The 14,004-nt window shown below is 39.5% G+C and overlaps 2 protein-coding genes across 2 annotated transcripts; both read right to left on the minus strand.

The window, feature by feature from the left end:
- Nucleotides 1-1,784: 1,784 nt before the first annotated feature.
- On the minus strand, nucleotides 1,785-8,632 carry LOC142624581 (pyruvate kinase isozyme A, chloroplastic). Its single transcript, XM_075798192.1, has 6 exons — nucleotides 7,797-8,632; nucleotides 6,636-6,726; nucleotides 6,319-6,512; nucleotides 4,402-4,523; nucleotides 3,561-4,039; nucleotides 1,785-2,504 (listed from the first exon to the last, which is right to left on the minus strand). The coding sequence occupies exons 1-6, from the start codon at nucleotides 8,358-8,360 to the stop codon at nucleotides 2,203-2,205; spliced, it is 1,752 nt and encodes a 583-aa protein (XP_075654307.1). The 5' UTR covers nucleotides 8,361-8,632; the 3' UTR covers nucleotides 1,785-2,202.
- Nucleotides 8,633-10,999: 2,367 nt separating this feature from the next.
- LOC142624237 (uncharacterized) lies at nucleotides 11,000-13,482 on the minus strand. The gene is made up of 4 exons (XM_075797769.1): nucleotides 12,981-13,482; nucleotides 12,335-12,727; nucleotides 11,896-12,250; nucleotides 11,000-11,579 (listed from the first exon to the last, which is right to left on the minus strand). The coding sequence occupies exons 1-4, from the start codon at nucleotides 13,480-13,482 to the stop codon at nucleotides 11,000-11,002; spliced, it is 1,830 nt and encodes a 609-aa protein (XP_075653884.1).
- Between the last annotated feature and the right edge of the window lie 522 nt (nucleotides 13,483-14,004).

A 14,004-nucleotide genomic window follows, 5' to 3' on the forward strand; every position in this document is an offset into this window, starting at 1 on the left:
TAGAATTAGAACCATTAGTTTTTCCTTGACCTTTTAAAACTATGCTTCACCATATAATATTTGAGTAGTTTGTTTATAAAATTATATTTTGGATTCAATTAGATGGTTGTTGGGCTATGATTTATTCAATGGAAGATAATTTATCTTTTTAAATCTTAGACTCATGTAGAATACACTACACCAAAAGATTTTACTGGTTAAAATTCAGGTGTCTCCACTAAACTTGATGGCACAATGGATTAAGTTAGATTGCTAGCTATTTATTAACTTCCTTTGTTAGGGTACCATCCGGGGATTTGGTTTGGATCTAGTGTAATTATTGCACGTGGCAATCCATGATTGTGCCATCTACTTGATTTTTGCTAGTGTAGCAGGTATAGGGCTTTTAAGTTTCAAGTCATCTTCAGAAACTTTTCAAGTTGAATCAGGCAGCAATGGGGCATCACAAAGTCACAACTACTCAGCAACAAAAAAAACAAAAAAAAAAGTCACAACTGGTCCCACGAAATTATTGGATTGCAGGCAATGCAATGCAGGTCATGGTTTGAGCCCTCCCCGTGCACGCCAGTAAGCTGATGGCTAGGAGCTAGGAGCTAGGAGCTAGGAGTGTGTGTGGTTACGACTTACGAGTCATCGCCTCTTTCTGGCAAATTTCCATATGTGGACCATATAAAAGCTTTGCCCTTTTTTAATTATTTATTTGTATTTTTCAGAAATATTACCACTGTCAAGAGGCCAGGTGTTATGTGTCTATATTATCATTTAATTTAACATTATAGTTTTGTTATTTCGATAAATAAATAAGAGTGAAGATAAATTGTTAAGTTACTTTTTGAAATAAATATTATCCAGTTATAGTAGATAAAAATATAGAATAGATTTCTTTGAATTTAAAGGTTAATGTTTATTTTGTAGTTTGTACAACCATTTGTTTATATAATTTGATGTGTGTGTGTGTGTGTGGCCAATCAAATGGGTTGGATCTGATAAAAAATAGGCATGGATTAAAAAAAAAGGATTAAAATGAGTTAATATTCTTAGCATCTATACTCCACATAAATCAAAGATGACTCTAATAAATCAAAGAGCTCTTAAAATCTCAGCTTATACACAGAAATGTCCACGATGATCCCAATGTACTTTGCATAGCATACGAGCTTGCAAGAATCAAGATGGAAAGAAAAATGAAATCCTGAAATTAATGGTTTGAAAGCAAGTTTGAAAAGTGAATGGACCCATTCAGATCCAGAATCAAATCAAGTTCTTGACAGAAGCCCTACACGAATGACAGCGAAAACTTGCAACGTCACCGGAATGATAATTACTACTCACTATAATCTATAGTGTGTTTTGACAGACAGACAGCAGCAGTTACCTACTGAGATGGAGGCTGCATTACCAAACTAAAATTTTAACTACTTATTCTTGAACACAAAAAAAGTGTCGAAATATTTGCATTCTACAAGGTTGTTTCACGCCTAACCTAAGGTGGATGTAATTCTATCATATAGAAAACCACACCTCAGTACGGCATCCCTCATAAGAGAAATCCTAGTCTAAAGATAATAATCCAGCCAATGAGTTACATTTCAACAGGCACCTCCTCCCCTTAAAACTTTTATGGTTTGTTTGGATTTAGAGAGAGTAGAGAAGATTTGGCTCGAAATTAGGCTCTACTCTCCCTCCTCCTCCAACAAGCCTTTTGTGGGGGGGGGGGGAGGAGGATCAGTCTATGCTCTTCTTTCCTGCACAGTAGTTCAAAAATTACTGTTGAAGATGCTTGATTCATATTTCAAATCTTTTTTGAAGCTGAAAAAGAATACAATAATACAAACACTACATTGTTTCACAAACCAGAAAGGAAAAATTTAAAGATGCAGGAGATCTACCTAGGGCATACAGCAATGCATTTTGTGATAAATAGCCTATGCAAAATTACTCAGGGGGTACAAATAGTGCTCACTTGCTTAAGACTAAAAGAGCTCAAGTGGAATATAACTCACAGCCCTAATCAAATTCTACTGCAGCCACTGGAAAAAGCAATGCTGGAGTAAGTCAAGGAAGGAGAGCACTGGATTCATGATTACACTCTTTCTTTCTAGCACTAAGCACTTGTGGACCAAACAGTGAAGGATATAGAAGTTTAGACGGATATTATGATTTAGAAGGAACAGTGCTTGCAATCCAAACAAATTCCAGTTTTCACGGAACATTCATAACTTGGATAGACTGTAACATGTCTGAGACAGCAATGACAAGGTCACCTGATTTGATTAAGTTCCTGGCCTTGAGCAATGAAAATGTTTTGTTAAGGTTGCTTTCCATATCATCAGAGAAGCTTAAACGGAAAGGTATCAGGCCCCACTGTAAATTCAGACGCCTCCGCACAGATGTTGTGGAAGTAAACGCAAAGATTGGGCAGTCAGGTCGGCAACGTGAGAGGAGAGATGCCATGTGGCCTGTCTTTGTATAGACAAAAAGTGCATCCACCTCCAAATTATTAGCTGCAAAATCAAAAACCATGTAAGTCCACTGAATTTTTTTTATAAGTACGCAAATTCATTAAGAGAGCAAAACGGTGCAACCCATTACACAGGAACCATAGAAGAGATGCACCAAAAATCAACAACTAAACTAAGAAATCAAGAAATTCTAACAAGTTTGAAAAATAAAAACAGCCAACGGCAGCTTTCCAATTATAAAGGGCCTGCAAATAGTAGCGGCTTTAACTCTGAAGTTGTTTTCTGACTTTTCTCATAATCTTCAAAACTGCACACATTGTGTTCTTTCCAAATACACCACACGATGCATAAAGGAATGACATATGCTTGCATTATGGTGCCCACCAAAACTTCCTTTTCAACAAGTGGATAAATCCACCGAGTCATCTGAGCATGACCACTGCTCCCCCAACAAACATAAGATCATATCCCAAAGTTCCTTGGCTACATCAAATGAAGGGAGCAAGTGATCTGTGATTTCCCAGCTCTTTTGCACACGTAGCAACAATCCACTACTGTGATGTGTCCCTTCCTCAAATTATCCATCATTAGGATTTTACCTAACACTATAGTCCGTGCAAAGAATGCCACTTTCATCTGATAGGCAGGGCAGGACCTAGCTGATAGGCCCCAGATAGGCAGGGCAGGATCAGTACTACAAAGAGTATATTGGATAACAATAAAGAATCTTTAATTGTTCATTATCATCTCCAACCAAAGCAAAAAGTGTCATCATTCATCAACGAAAGTCAAAAACTAGAGGAAAAAATAAGGGGGCATTAGATTTTTATGAAAATTAAATCAGCTAGTTCTGTTTTAGACAAAATTAAAGCACATAATTTACAGCTGTAACTAGAGGCCAGATCATTACTTGGAAAAATAAATTAGAAATGGGACTGTTTTAAAAGAAGAAACAATAACAACTACTACACTACATAAAATACAGTCAAAACACAACAATTATTGTAAATTACATGCAAACACACGGACTATGTATGGACCACTTACAAGCTAAATTAATTTACCATATCCATAAACAGAAATATAAAGAGTGCTTACCCATCTTGGCAGCAGAACTACAAATCTCTTCTGAAATTTTGTCTGAAAATGAAGATCCAATGTCAGGGAGTTCCATAGCTTCATGGCGTTTCTCCTCCCTCCACCACCTCTCTATTCTCAGACTGACACTTCTCAGAACCGCCAATGCCTTCTCCGGGAACTGGCCCATGGCAGACTCACCAGAGAGCATCAAAGCATCTGCTCGCTGCCTAACTGCTTCAGAAACATCAGCCACTTCAGCTCTGGTAGGTGTAGGGTATTCAATCATGGATTCCAGTAACTGAGAAGCAACAATGACTGGCTTATTGAGCTGCCTGCACACTTGAACAATCCTTTGTTGGGCCGAGGGGACCTGTTCCAGTGGTATCTGAGCACCTAGATCTCCCCTTGCTACCATAGCTCCATCTGAGGCTTGAATGATCTCTTCCAAATTTTTCAGTGAGTCAATACTCTCTATCTTTGCAATGACAGCAATGTCACTGCATTATCACATAGAAAATTAGCTACTCAGCCTAAAAATTGATAATATCTCAATTGTTGCGGAACCAAAGATACTGATAGAATAGAAAATATGAAACAAAAAGGACGACGTTCATCTAATCAACTTGGGACCAAGTTGTAACTTGCAATATTACTCATTATAATGAACTTAAGAGTGTATAAATATGCCATATTTTACTAATATGAGAGAGCCAACAATGAGCAGTGCATCTTAAGTCAAAATTGGGGTGAAAAAGAGAGAGTAAAAGAGAAAAAGGAAGGGTGGAGGGATTCAGACAGTTTTCTTGATGGCATCAAAACAGTTGGGTGGAAAATACTACATGTAAATAAATGAGCTTACCCATCACGAGACCGCGCAGCAATGTAGCTTTTAAGATGTTTAATCACTTCAGCAGACTTGACAAATGATATAGCAATAAAATCAACACCCTCTGCAATCCCAAAATCGATATCCAACCAATCCTGAATAAACACAAAGCTTCAGTATAAGACCAAACCACACAATTTTTGCAGTGATGCAGATCAATTTTACAAACAAAAAAAAATGTGAGAGTATTCGCACAGATGAGCAGGTGTGTGTCACATACAAAAAAACATGTGCGTTCTTATTGAACATGTTTTCCGTTTTCTATTTCTAAAATGGATAATAATAGCTATTGATAGATGTTTTTCCAGTTTACAATATAATATAAACAGAACAAAAAAATGTATCCCCAGTTTTGTCAAATACAAAACATAAGTGGTGCCAAACAACCCATGAAGTATCTTTCCATGTATATGAGTGCGCATTTTCAAATTGAATTCATTTATTCAGCTTTCTCAAAAAAACACCAAGCCTTGAATCTCATCAAGATTGCTTCACGCATTTAAAAGTCAAAACAAGCTCCAAGGGCATATAGTGACAACTTCAACAACCTGATGCCTACACAAATGACAGAGAAGAACTCAGATCACTCTGCATCTATCCAAAAAGCTCAGAGTAATTCCTCCAATTGAATGTGCTCAAGCAAGAACAGTTACTAAAATGACCAAAGCTTTATTCACGTTTAGACCAGTTTTCTCCTTTTTTTTCTTTTTCTTTTTTTTTTTTTAAATAGTAAATACAGGAAAGGGAGCTGGTGGGGCTTTGAACCCCAGTGCCCAGGCACCACAAGAGATGCTGGAATGACTGGAGTATCTCTTGAAACCCTCATGTTTAGAGTTTAGACAGTTCACTAAATAGGAAGTTTTCCAATGATGGTTTAATACAAATTAAGGAATGACTACAACTAATCTAAATATTTTTCTTGCACCCAGAAATCAATTCTCTGCAGGTTTTATGAAATGTATATATAGCAGGCAAAGAATCAAAATGACTACAGATACCAATGTTAGGGTTACAGCTGAGAAAGGAAAACTTAGTAACTGTGGCAGTATAATATGTTAGCTGAAAAAACTGTTTTTGTTAAGTAAAGACGGTGTGTTAGGTACTAACTCACTTAACTTGACAAATACTCAAACAAGAACCATGATAATAATTAATCCTACTTTATGCATTTCCTTGTCCCATTTAGTACAATACAATGTTCAAAGCAATGACGTATCCAAGAGTAGCCCCAAGAAAAATGCCTGTTATACTTTTCTAATCAGTTGAAGAATTCAGTAATTAATTCCACATGTAGTTCCTATTCCTTTCTATACATAACTTAGCATAAGATTTAGGGTAAATTGCAAATTACACTCCTAAAGTTTGGGGTGTTTAGATCTTACATCCTGAAGTTTTGAAATATAAATTTTACCCCTGAAGTTTGGCGGTGTTTGTATTTTACACCCTAAAGTTTCAGAATTTCTTCAAGATTTGGATTTTACTCCTAAAGTTTGATAGTGTTTGAATTTTACACCCTAACGTTTTAGAACTTAGATTTTACCCTCTAGAATTTGGGGGTGTTTTGATGTTATACCCCTAAATTCTAAAACTTCGAGCTGTAAAATCCAAACAATCCCAAGCTTTAGGGAGTAAAATCCAAACACTCTTAAAATATAGGGGGTAAAATACAAATTTCAAAACGTCAGGTGTAAAACCCAAACACCCCCAAACTTTAGGGAGTAAAATTCAAATTCCGAAACTTCAAAGTGTAAAATCCAAACACCCCCAAACATTAGAGGTGTAATTTGCAATTTACCTTAAAGTTAATATATAATATTACATTGAACTCTAGAGTTTGTGAGGAAAGAGAAAGAAAAAAAAAAGAGAGAAGTGGGGAGAGGGGGGACCAACCTTAGAAGAAATTGTGGGAAGCATGGCATTACGTTCTCGGACCAGACTCCCATCTCTCCAGAAAGTTAAATTAGCCCGGGGGAGCAACAGTCCTGGATCAGTACATTGGCACTTGACATCTGGACCAATCTTCTCTATAACCTCGAACCTCACCATTCCACCATCCACCAGGAGGTCATCCCCCACTTTGACATCTGTATCATATTAGACCACAGTTGAAAAGTGACTGATTTATTTAAATGCACGTCGATGCAATAACAAACTCATTAGAGAAAAATCATTTCTCATAAATCAAAAGATATATTTACGATAATTACCTTCAGCAAAACCTTCATAGTTCACATTGATGGTGCGTTCTGGGAGAGTTGAATCAAAAGCTCTGACACTAAAAGTCCAAATCTCACCATCCTGCCAATATTGAGTGACCAATCACAATGAGCTCCAATGTGGCCAATAGAATGATGTACATATCGCACCATAGAAATCAGACGTAATGATTTGATCTCATTCAAAAATTTTGGACAGAGACATTAGGAACACTGGTTAAGAGAGTAGTTTTATGAAAAGGTTAATGCCATCAACATAATTGGATGTTTATCATTATGTTACAATGAGAAGCAGTTTGATTGCTTCACAAGTATTAGTGCAAATCTACATCCTCAAAAAGATAAATACAAGAATTTTATATGTTCACCTCAGACACATTGAATTGGCACAACAAGTAACAAATTTCACACATGTTTTTCCAATATCTAGGCCATCTTTAAAAAAAAAAAAATTAAAAGAAAAGACTGTTTTGGTAAGAGTCTATTGAATAGAACACTATAAATAAAAGGGCAATGACAGGAGGGATAGATGTGGCCGCGTTACAGCTAAACACACATCAACACATCTGCCTCTCTGCAAAACTCAAAACAAGTGCTGAAATTAGCTCACTTATCAAAAAATTTAAAAAAAGAAAAGGTGCTGAAATGAAATTAGCTTTATTTAAGCTCACATAAGAAAATTTATGACATTCTGAATTTGAATATAACAAAAGCAATAAAAAACTTGGCTGGAATATTTGCTTTCAACTGTAAAAGTTGAAGGCCCAAGCTCAATTTTTGTCTTTGAAATGTAAATATATTGTAATTTGTTCATTGAAATATTTAAGAAGTCAAAATACATGGTTGGTCCCTTTATAAGTTTAGCCCGTGAGCAATTTGGCGGATGAAGTGTAAAGTGATCACTTTCAGTCTCTAAGAAAGTTATAGTGATTGGTTTTGAGTTTGACTATATTATCTAAGGGAGTCAAAGAGATCACTTTATACTTCATGGACTGAGTAATACAATTGATGGGGTGAACACTTTAAGGACCAAATGTGTATAATAAATGTATCAAGTTCATCCATCATCGTTTTTATTATCTTAACAAAGTTCAATTATGAGCAAAAAGAAATGACAAAAATTGAGATTATGAGAGATAGAGAGAGAGACACCTCAGCTTTGGCGGAAGAAGAGCCGCCGAGATCACCCATGTGGATTTCACTGCCCTCAGTGTCCATCATGATGGCAACGGCATAGCCTTTCTCTTCGTTGAGCCTGCGAACGAGCTGGATGACTTGGCGGTGCCAATCACGGGTACCGTGGCACATGTTGATGCGGGCGACGTTCATTCCGCCAACGGCCAAGGACTCCAACTGGTCGAATCCACAGGTGGAGGGTCCGATGGTGCACACCAGCTTGGTCCGTCGGGTGCTCCTGAACCCGTTCTCTTTGAGCTCCGTCTCAGTGACGGCGTCCACTTCTATGGAACCCGCAGCCACTGGGTACTCCTCCTCACGAGAGAATACGGCGCGATTGCCGTTATCGGAGACAAGGAGTGGGGAAGATGAGTCGAGATCTGAGGAGGCTCTGATTGAGATGAGAGGGAAGCGGCGATTGTAGTAGGTGGTGGAGGGTTTAGGGAGGTAAGAATAGCATTGTTTGGTGTTGGGGAAAGTGAGGTTGGGTGTGGATGCATGGTTGAAGAGGTGGAGCGACTGCGACTGCGACTGCGACATGGTGTTTCGTGTTTTAATCCGGAAATGTGAAACAAACACAGAAATCAAAGAGAGAGAGAGAGAGAGAGAGTGTGTGTGTGTTCGGAATTGGAAGGGAACGAAGGCAGAGTCGTGTGTGTTTCAGTGTCTCTGTGTAGCTAATTTAAAAGAGAAAAGGAGAGGCGGAGATTGCGAAGTGTTGGAACTTCGAATATGTCGCCCAGTTATGTTATGAGGGAGGATTGAGGAGCAACAAGGAGTCCTCCTATCCTATGACTTATGACTATGAGCTTAGTTAAGCTTGCCTGCCTCTGCCTCCTATCTAGACTTTAGTTTTAGTAAAGTTAACTTGATGACGTGTTTCGTGTTCATTGGCTTTGAGTTTCATCCGAGCTCAAAGAGTGTGCATTTTGAGTTATACGCATTTTGTAATTTGGGTCCCACTTTTTTATAGATATTTTTGTCAATTATATTTTTACTATTTTGCATTTACTGACGTGTGAATTGAGAGAGAGCATATACTTTTTTTCTTTTTTCTTTTTTCTTTTTAATTTGGGGAGCGAGAGAGCTTTTTTTTTTTTTTTTTTTTTTGGGTAAGCAGAGTGAATTAATTAAAACTAGGAAACAAAGTCTGAGCGAAGACGCTCATGACACACGCCAATTTCATCAAAGTACAATAAAAGACCAACATCAGATGGGGGAGAAAGAAACGTTTTAAAAACTTCCTGCTGTGCTCCACCAATTCTAGCCAACTTGTTTGCGCATTGGTTGCCTTCTCTGTAGCAGTGCAGCATCTTCACTTTGAGGATCCTGTCAAGGAGATTCCTACAATCAGCGATGAGAAAAGAGTGGGCTCTGTTAGCATTGTGTTGGCCCGAGAGCCATCCCAATACAATTTTTGCGTCCATCTCCACTTCTACCGCTGTGAGATTCAAGTTAATGCATGTTTACAACCCATTTCTAAGGGCCCATAGCTCTGCTTCAACACTACTGGCTATACCGATTGCTCTGGCGAAACCAAAGATCCACTGCCCATTATAATCGCGAATAACACCTCCTCCTCCTACAATACCAGGATTCCCAATAGCCGAACCATCCATGTTAAGCTTGTGTCAGTTCTCATCAGGTTTGGTCCATCTAACCATAACAGGACCACAAGCTGTTGGAAGTAATTAAAAGCCACATTCTTCACCTCCACAACAAACCTGGGATTAGGTTCAGTCCGCTTGAAAATTTTTCTATTTCAATGGTTCCAATGACTCCAAATACCAAACGCAAAGAATATATTCCAAGGAATGGAGTTTTCCTCGGCCTTTTGTCCAGTATGCAAATTCTCTTTCAGCCAAAGACAGATGCCAAGCTCAAAAAATCTCTCATCACATCTCAGGTACCTTAGGCCCATCCAAAAGTTTTTTGCAAACTCACAATCCCGAAGCACATGGATGGTAGTTTCACTTCCTTGGTTGCAAAGCTCACAAGTGTTGACCTCCCTAATGCCTCTTTTCATCAGAATATCTCTAACCGGCAGACTATGCAGAAAACATTTCCACACAAAACATTGGATTTTTGGGAGGGTGTCAGTCCTCCAAATCCATTGACCTGCGAAACTAGGAGCTAAGTTCCCACACCCCTTTGCAATCCTATAGGCAGATTTTGCTTCGAAATCTCCTGAGGGTGACAGCCCCCAACTGATAGTGTCCTTGAGATTGGCTGTTTTGGGGGTAGGAACAGCTCTAATGCGGAGAAGTAACTCTGGGGGAAGAATGAAGGAGCAAAGGTTAACATTCCATCGTCCCTCGTGCACCATATCACTAATTTTTAGCTTGTCCTCATCCCTTTGCAGAGGGCCTGATATCAGAGACCGAAGCTCACCTTCAATTAGCCATTTGTCAAGCCAAAAACTAAGCCCACTGTCAAACCCCACATTGCATGGTTTCTTGCTCAAAGATATGCTTTCCTCTCTTGATACCCGCCCAAGTTCTAGAGCAACATCTATTAGGATTTGCATATTTAAGCCTCAAGACCTTAGCCCAAGGTTGGTCCTCCTCTGTCTTCATCCGCCAATTTAGCTTAGCTAGGAGTGCTAAGTTTTTTGGTTTGGCTGTAGTTAAACCTAGCCCTCCCTTCTTTCCTCGGATGTGTTATCTTATCCCAGCTGACTATGTGCAGTTTCCTTTTGTCTTCAGTCGACCTCCATATGAAGTTTCTACTCACTCAATCGATTGCTTCAATGGTTTTCCTCGGGAGCATCGCCCCTGCATAACATACGCAGGGATGGCTGAAAGGACTAATTAGGTCAGAACTACTCTACCAGCAAAGGAGAGGAGGTGAGCCTTCCAGCCGACCAACTTACTTTGGACTCATTCAATAACGAAGTCAAAATCATGCTTTGAGGAGCCATGTTGTTTCAAAGGGAATCCCAAGTATTTTCCAAGATTTGGAGTGGAATGGAGCTCAAGGCAGGAGCATAATTCTACCCTTTTTTCAGTAGGAACATTAGGTGAGAAATACACCCTTGATTTACTAAGGCTCACTTTCTCCCCGGATAAGCCACAAAATACATCCAAAGCATCTTTCATACTTTGACAGTTCTTTATATCAGCTTTCCCAAACAAAACAAGGTCATCCGCAAAGAATAAATGCGAAAAAGTCAGACCCCCTCAAGAAGCTTTAACCGAATTCCACAGCTTTGAGTCACACTTATCCTTAATGAGAAAACCAAGCACCTCCATGCACATGATAAATACGTAAGGTGATAGAGGATTGCCCTGTCTAATCCCCCTTATAGGTCTAAAATCCTCCAAGGCTCCTCCATTGAACAAAACAACAATACTAGAGGAAGTGATGCAGCTCATTATAACATTGAGAAGGAAATTTGGGACCTTGAAGAGAGCCAGAGTATCTCGAATAAAACTCCATTCAAGCCTATCATAGGCTTTCTCTAAATCGATTTTAATCGTCATTTGACATGAACTTCCTTTGTTTCTACTCATTGAGTGAAGGATCTCTTGGACAATGACTATATTATCAATACACTTACTCCCTGGGACAAAGGCCGTTTGCATGGGAGACACCAAATCAGTGAGGTAAGGTCTTAGTCTGGCTACGATGACCTTTGAGACAGCCTTATAGACAGTGTTACATAGATTGATAGGTCTGTAACTGCTCAAATAATCAGCACCAGGACGCTTGGGAATGAGAGTTATAAGCGTTTTGCTGAGATTTTTCAGAACTTTCCCACTATGAAAAACACCTTGGACTACCTCAATAATAGAACTTTCTCACCAAAAGCCAAAACCTTTGGAAAAAACCCGCATGCAGTCCATCCGGCCCTAGAGCCTTAAAGGGTTTCATAGACCAGATGGCATTTTTAATTTCTTGGTTAGAGATAGGTTTTGAGAGTCAGGCACAGTCTTCATCAGAGAGATAGACTTGCCAACTAGGAATCTGTCAAGTCCTCCTGAAACTGGTACCTTACCCGTAGTGTAAAGAGCAATAAAACCATCACTTACATGCTTTGCTACATCAGTTTCATTGCCAATCCAATCACCATTACCATCCCGAAGGCCAACAATTTTGTTTCTTATCCTTCGAGTAATTGAGGTAAGGTCTTAGTCTGGCTACGATGACCTTTGAGACAGCCTTATAGACAGTGTTACATAGACTGATAGGTTTGTAACTGCTCAAACAATCAGCACCCGAACACTTGGGAATAAGACTTATGAGCGCTTTTTTGAGATTTTTCGAAACTTTCCCACTATGAAAAACACCTTGGACTGCCTTAATAACAGAGCTGCTCACCAAAAGCCAAAACCTATGGAAAAAACCGGCTTGCAGTCCATTTGGCTCTAGAGCCTTGAATAGTTTCATAGACCAAATGGAATTTTTAATTTCTTGGTCAGAGATAGGTTCTGAGAGGCAAGCATAGTCTTCATTAGAGAGACAGACTTGCTAGCTAGGAATCTGCCAAGTCATCCTGAAACTGGTCACCTTACCCGTAGTGTAGAAAGCAATAAAACCATCCCTTACATGCTTTGCTACATCCGTGTCATTGCCAATCCAATCACCATTACCATCCCGAAGGTTAACAATTTTGTTTCTTATCCTTCGAGTAATCGTGGACGTGTGATAAAAGGAAGTATTACTATCTCCATTAACCGGCACCTCAACCCTAGACTTCATAAACCAGAATTCTTCTTCAATTCTAAAAACTTCAGCATATTCCCCCCTCAGGTCATTTTCCAAGTCAACCAAGGATTGAGAGGGTCTGTTACTAAGGGCTATTTGAATTCCTCTAAGTCTGGCTTCAATTTTCCTTTTTCTAGAGAAAATGTTACCGAACACTTCCTTATTCCAGATCTTGGCCTTAGTGGTGAAGGAGGCTACTGCTGTGTCAAGAGTGGCAAAATCACCCCAACTCTCTCTCACTAGTTAGGAAAACTCGGGGTGGGAAAGCCATCTTGGTTGAAAACGGAACGGTCTGGGAAGACTGATTAAAGAACTCCTATCCAATTCGATCAGAATTGGGCAATGGTCGGAGCTTAATCTTGTGAGGTGGCTAACATTTGCTTCAGGGTATAAGACTCTCCAGCTGGGATTACAGAAGCTTCTATCTAATAGTTCCTGAAAAAGTTCAGCTACCCCTCTCATATATGGACCAGGTGTATTTGGCACCACTAAACCCCATGTCTATCATATTACAAGCATCTAGGCATTCTTGAAATCTCAAGGCTCTTTTGGTGTTAGCTGGGTGACCCCCAAATTTTTCATTACTCAGCAAAACCTCATTAAAATCCCCCATCATATTCCAAGGCAAATTATGGTTTGAGGCTACTATCTCAAGGTTTCCCCAAAGGGCAGTGCATTCATGGAACCTAGGGCTTGCATAAACAGCAGAGAGGAGCGAAGTTAGGTTTGAGCTACTAACCTTAATAATGGCATGGATTTCTTGCTCCATTGTTGCAATGGGCTCCACTTCCACTACTGTCGAGTTCCATAAGAGCCAGAGGCCCCCTGTATAGCCTATGGTATCTGTGTGCATAGCTCCATCAAAGGGGAGTTTATTTGTGATTTCCTTAGCTCTATCTCCACCAACTTTCGTCTCAGTGACAATAAAAATGTCTGGATTATTATCCTTCGTCATAATAATTTTACAAAAATTTGGGCTAAGAGCCCTTCTGCAGTTCCAGACCATGATCTTCATCAAAAAGCTGGGGAGGGCGGGGAGAAATTAAAACTTAGGGTCTGATCCCCCTACTTGTCCACTATCCTTCCTGTCTTTTTCAAGACTGGGTTGAGTACTGCTTCCCCAAGCATATGCATTGCAATGAGCTCTAGGACTTTCATCGTGTTCACGAAGGACCTTCGCATCAAGTTGGGACCCTTTATTGGTGTCTACACCTAACTTTGCTCCCCCATTTGGGGGTTTCCAATCCCTACTTTTTCCATCAGTCTCATTTCCTTGATCCTGATCCCAGTTCTCCTTGCCATTGGGACCAATCCGAGTAAGGTTGAGCATGGAGGCACTAGGGATATTATTTCCTTGGTGTGGGTATTTCTCTTGACTATAATTAGCTTGGATGTGAGAGGGATGCAACATGGGTTTGGTCATTACCATCACAAGAGGGGAGTCCCTATCCATTGGCTTGGTTGATTCAATGCACAT

The sequence above is a fragment of the Castanea sativa genome, chromosome 2 (genome assembly GCF_040712315.1).
Source record: "Castanea sativa cultivar Marrone di Chiusa Pesio chromosome 2, ASM4071231v1".
In the NCBI taxonomy this organism is placed as follows: domain Eukaryota; kingdom Viridiplantae; phylum Streptophyta; class Magnoliopsida; order Fagales; family Fagaceae; genus Castanea; species Castanea sativa.

Excerpts from the sequence above, each read along its gene's own strand:
- LOC142624581 (XM_075798192.1), bottom strand. The coding sequence starts at position 8,360 with ATGTCGCAGTCGCAGTCGCAGTCGCTCCACCTCTTCAACCATGCATCC. Across the intron at positions 4,040-4,401 it reads GCTGCGCGGTCTCGTGATGG|TGACATTGCTGTCATTGCAA; the intron begins GTAAGCTCATTT and ends GTGATAATGCAG. Across the intron at positions 2,505-3,560 it reads TAGTTCTGCTGCCAAGATGG|CTAATAATTTGGAGGTGGAT; the intron begins GTAAGCACTCTT and ends TTGATTTTGCAG.
- LOC142624237 (XM_075797769.1), bottom strand. The coding sequence starts at position 13,482 with ATGACGAAGGATAATAATCCAGACATTTTTATTGTCACTGAGACGAAA. Across the intron at positions 12,728-12,980 it reads CTGGTCCATATATGAGAGGG|CAGTAGCCTCCTTCACCACT; the intron begins GTAGCTGAACTT and ends CTCTTGACACAG. Across the intron at positions 12,251-12,334 it reads TATTGCTTTCTACACTACGG|AACCTATCTCTGACCAAGAA; the intron begins GTAAGGTGACCA and ends CTTGCCTCTCAG.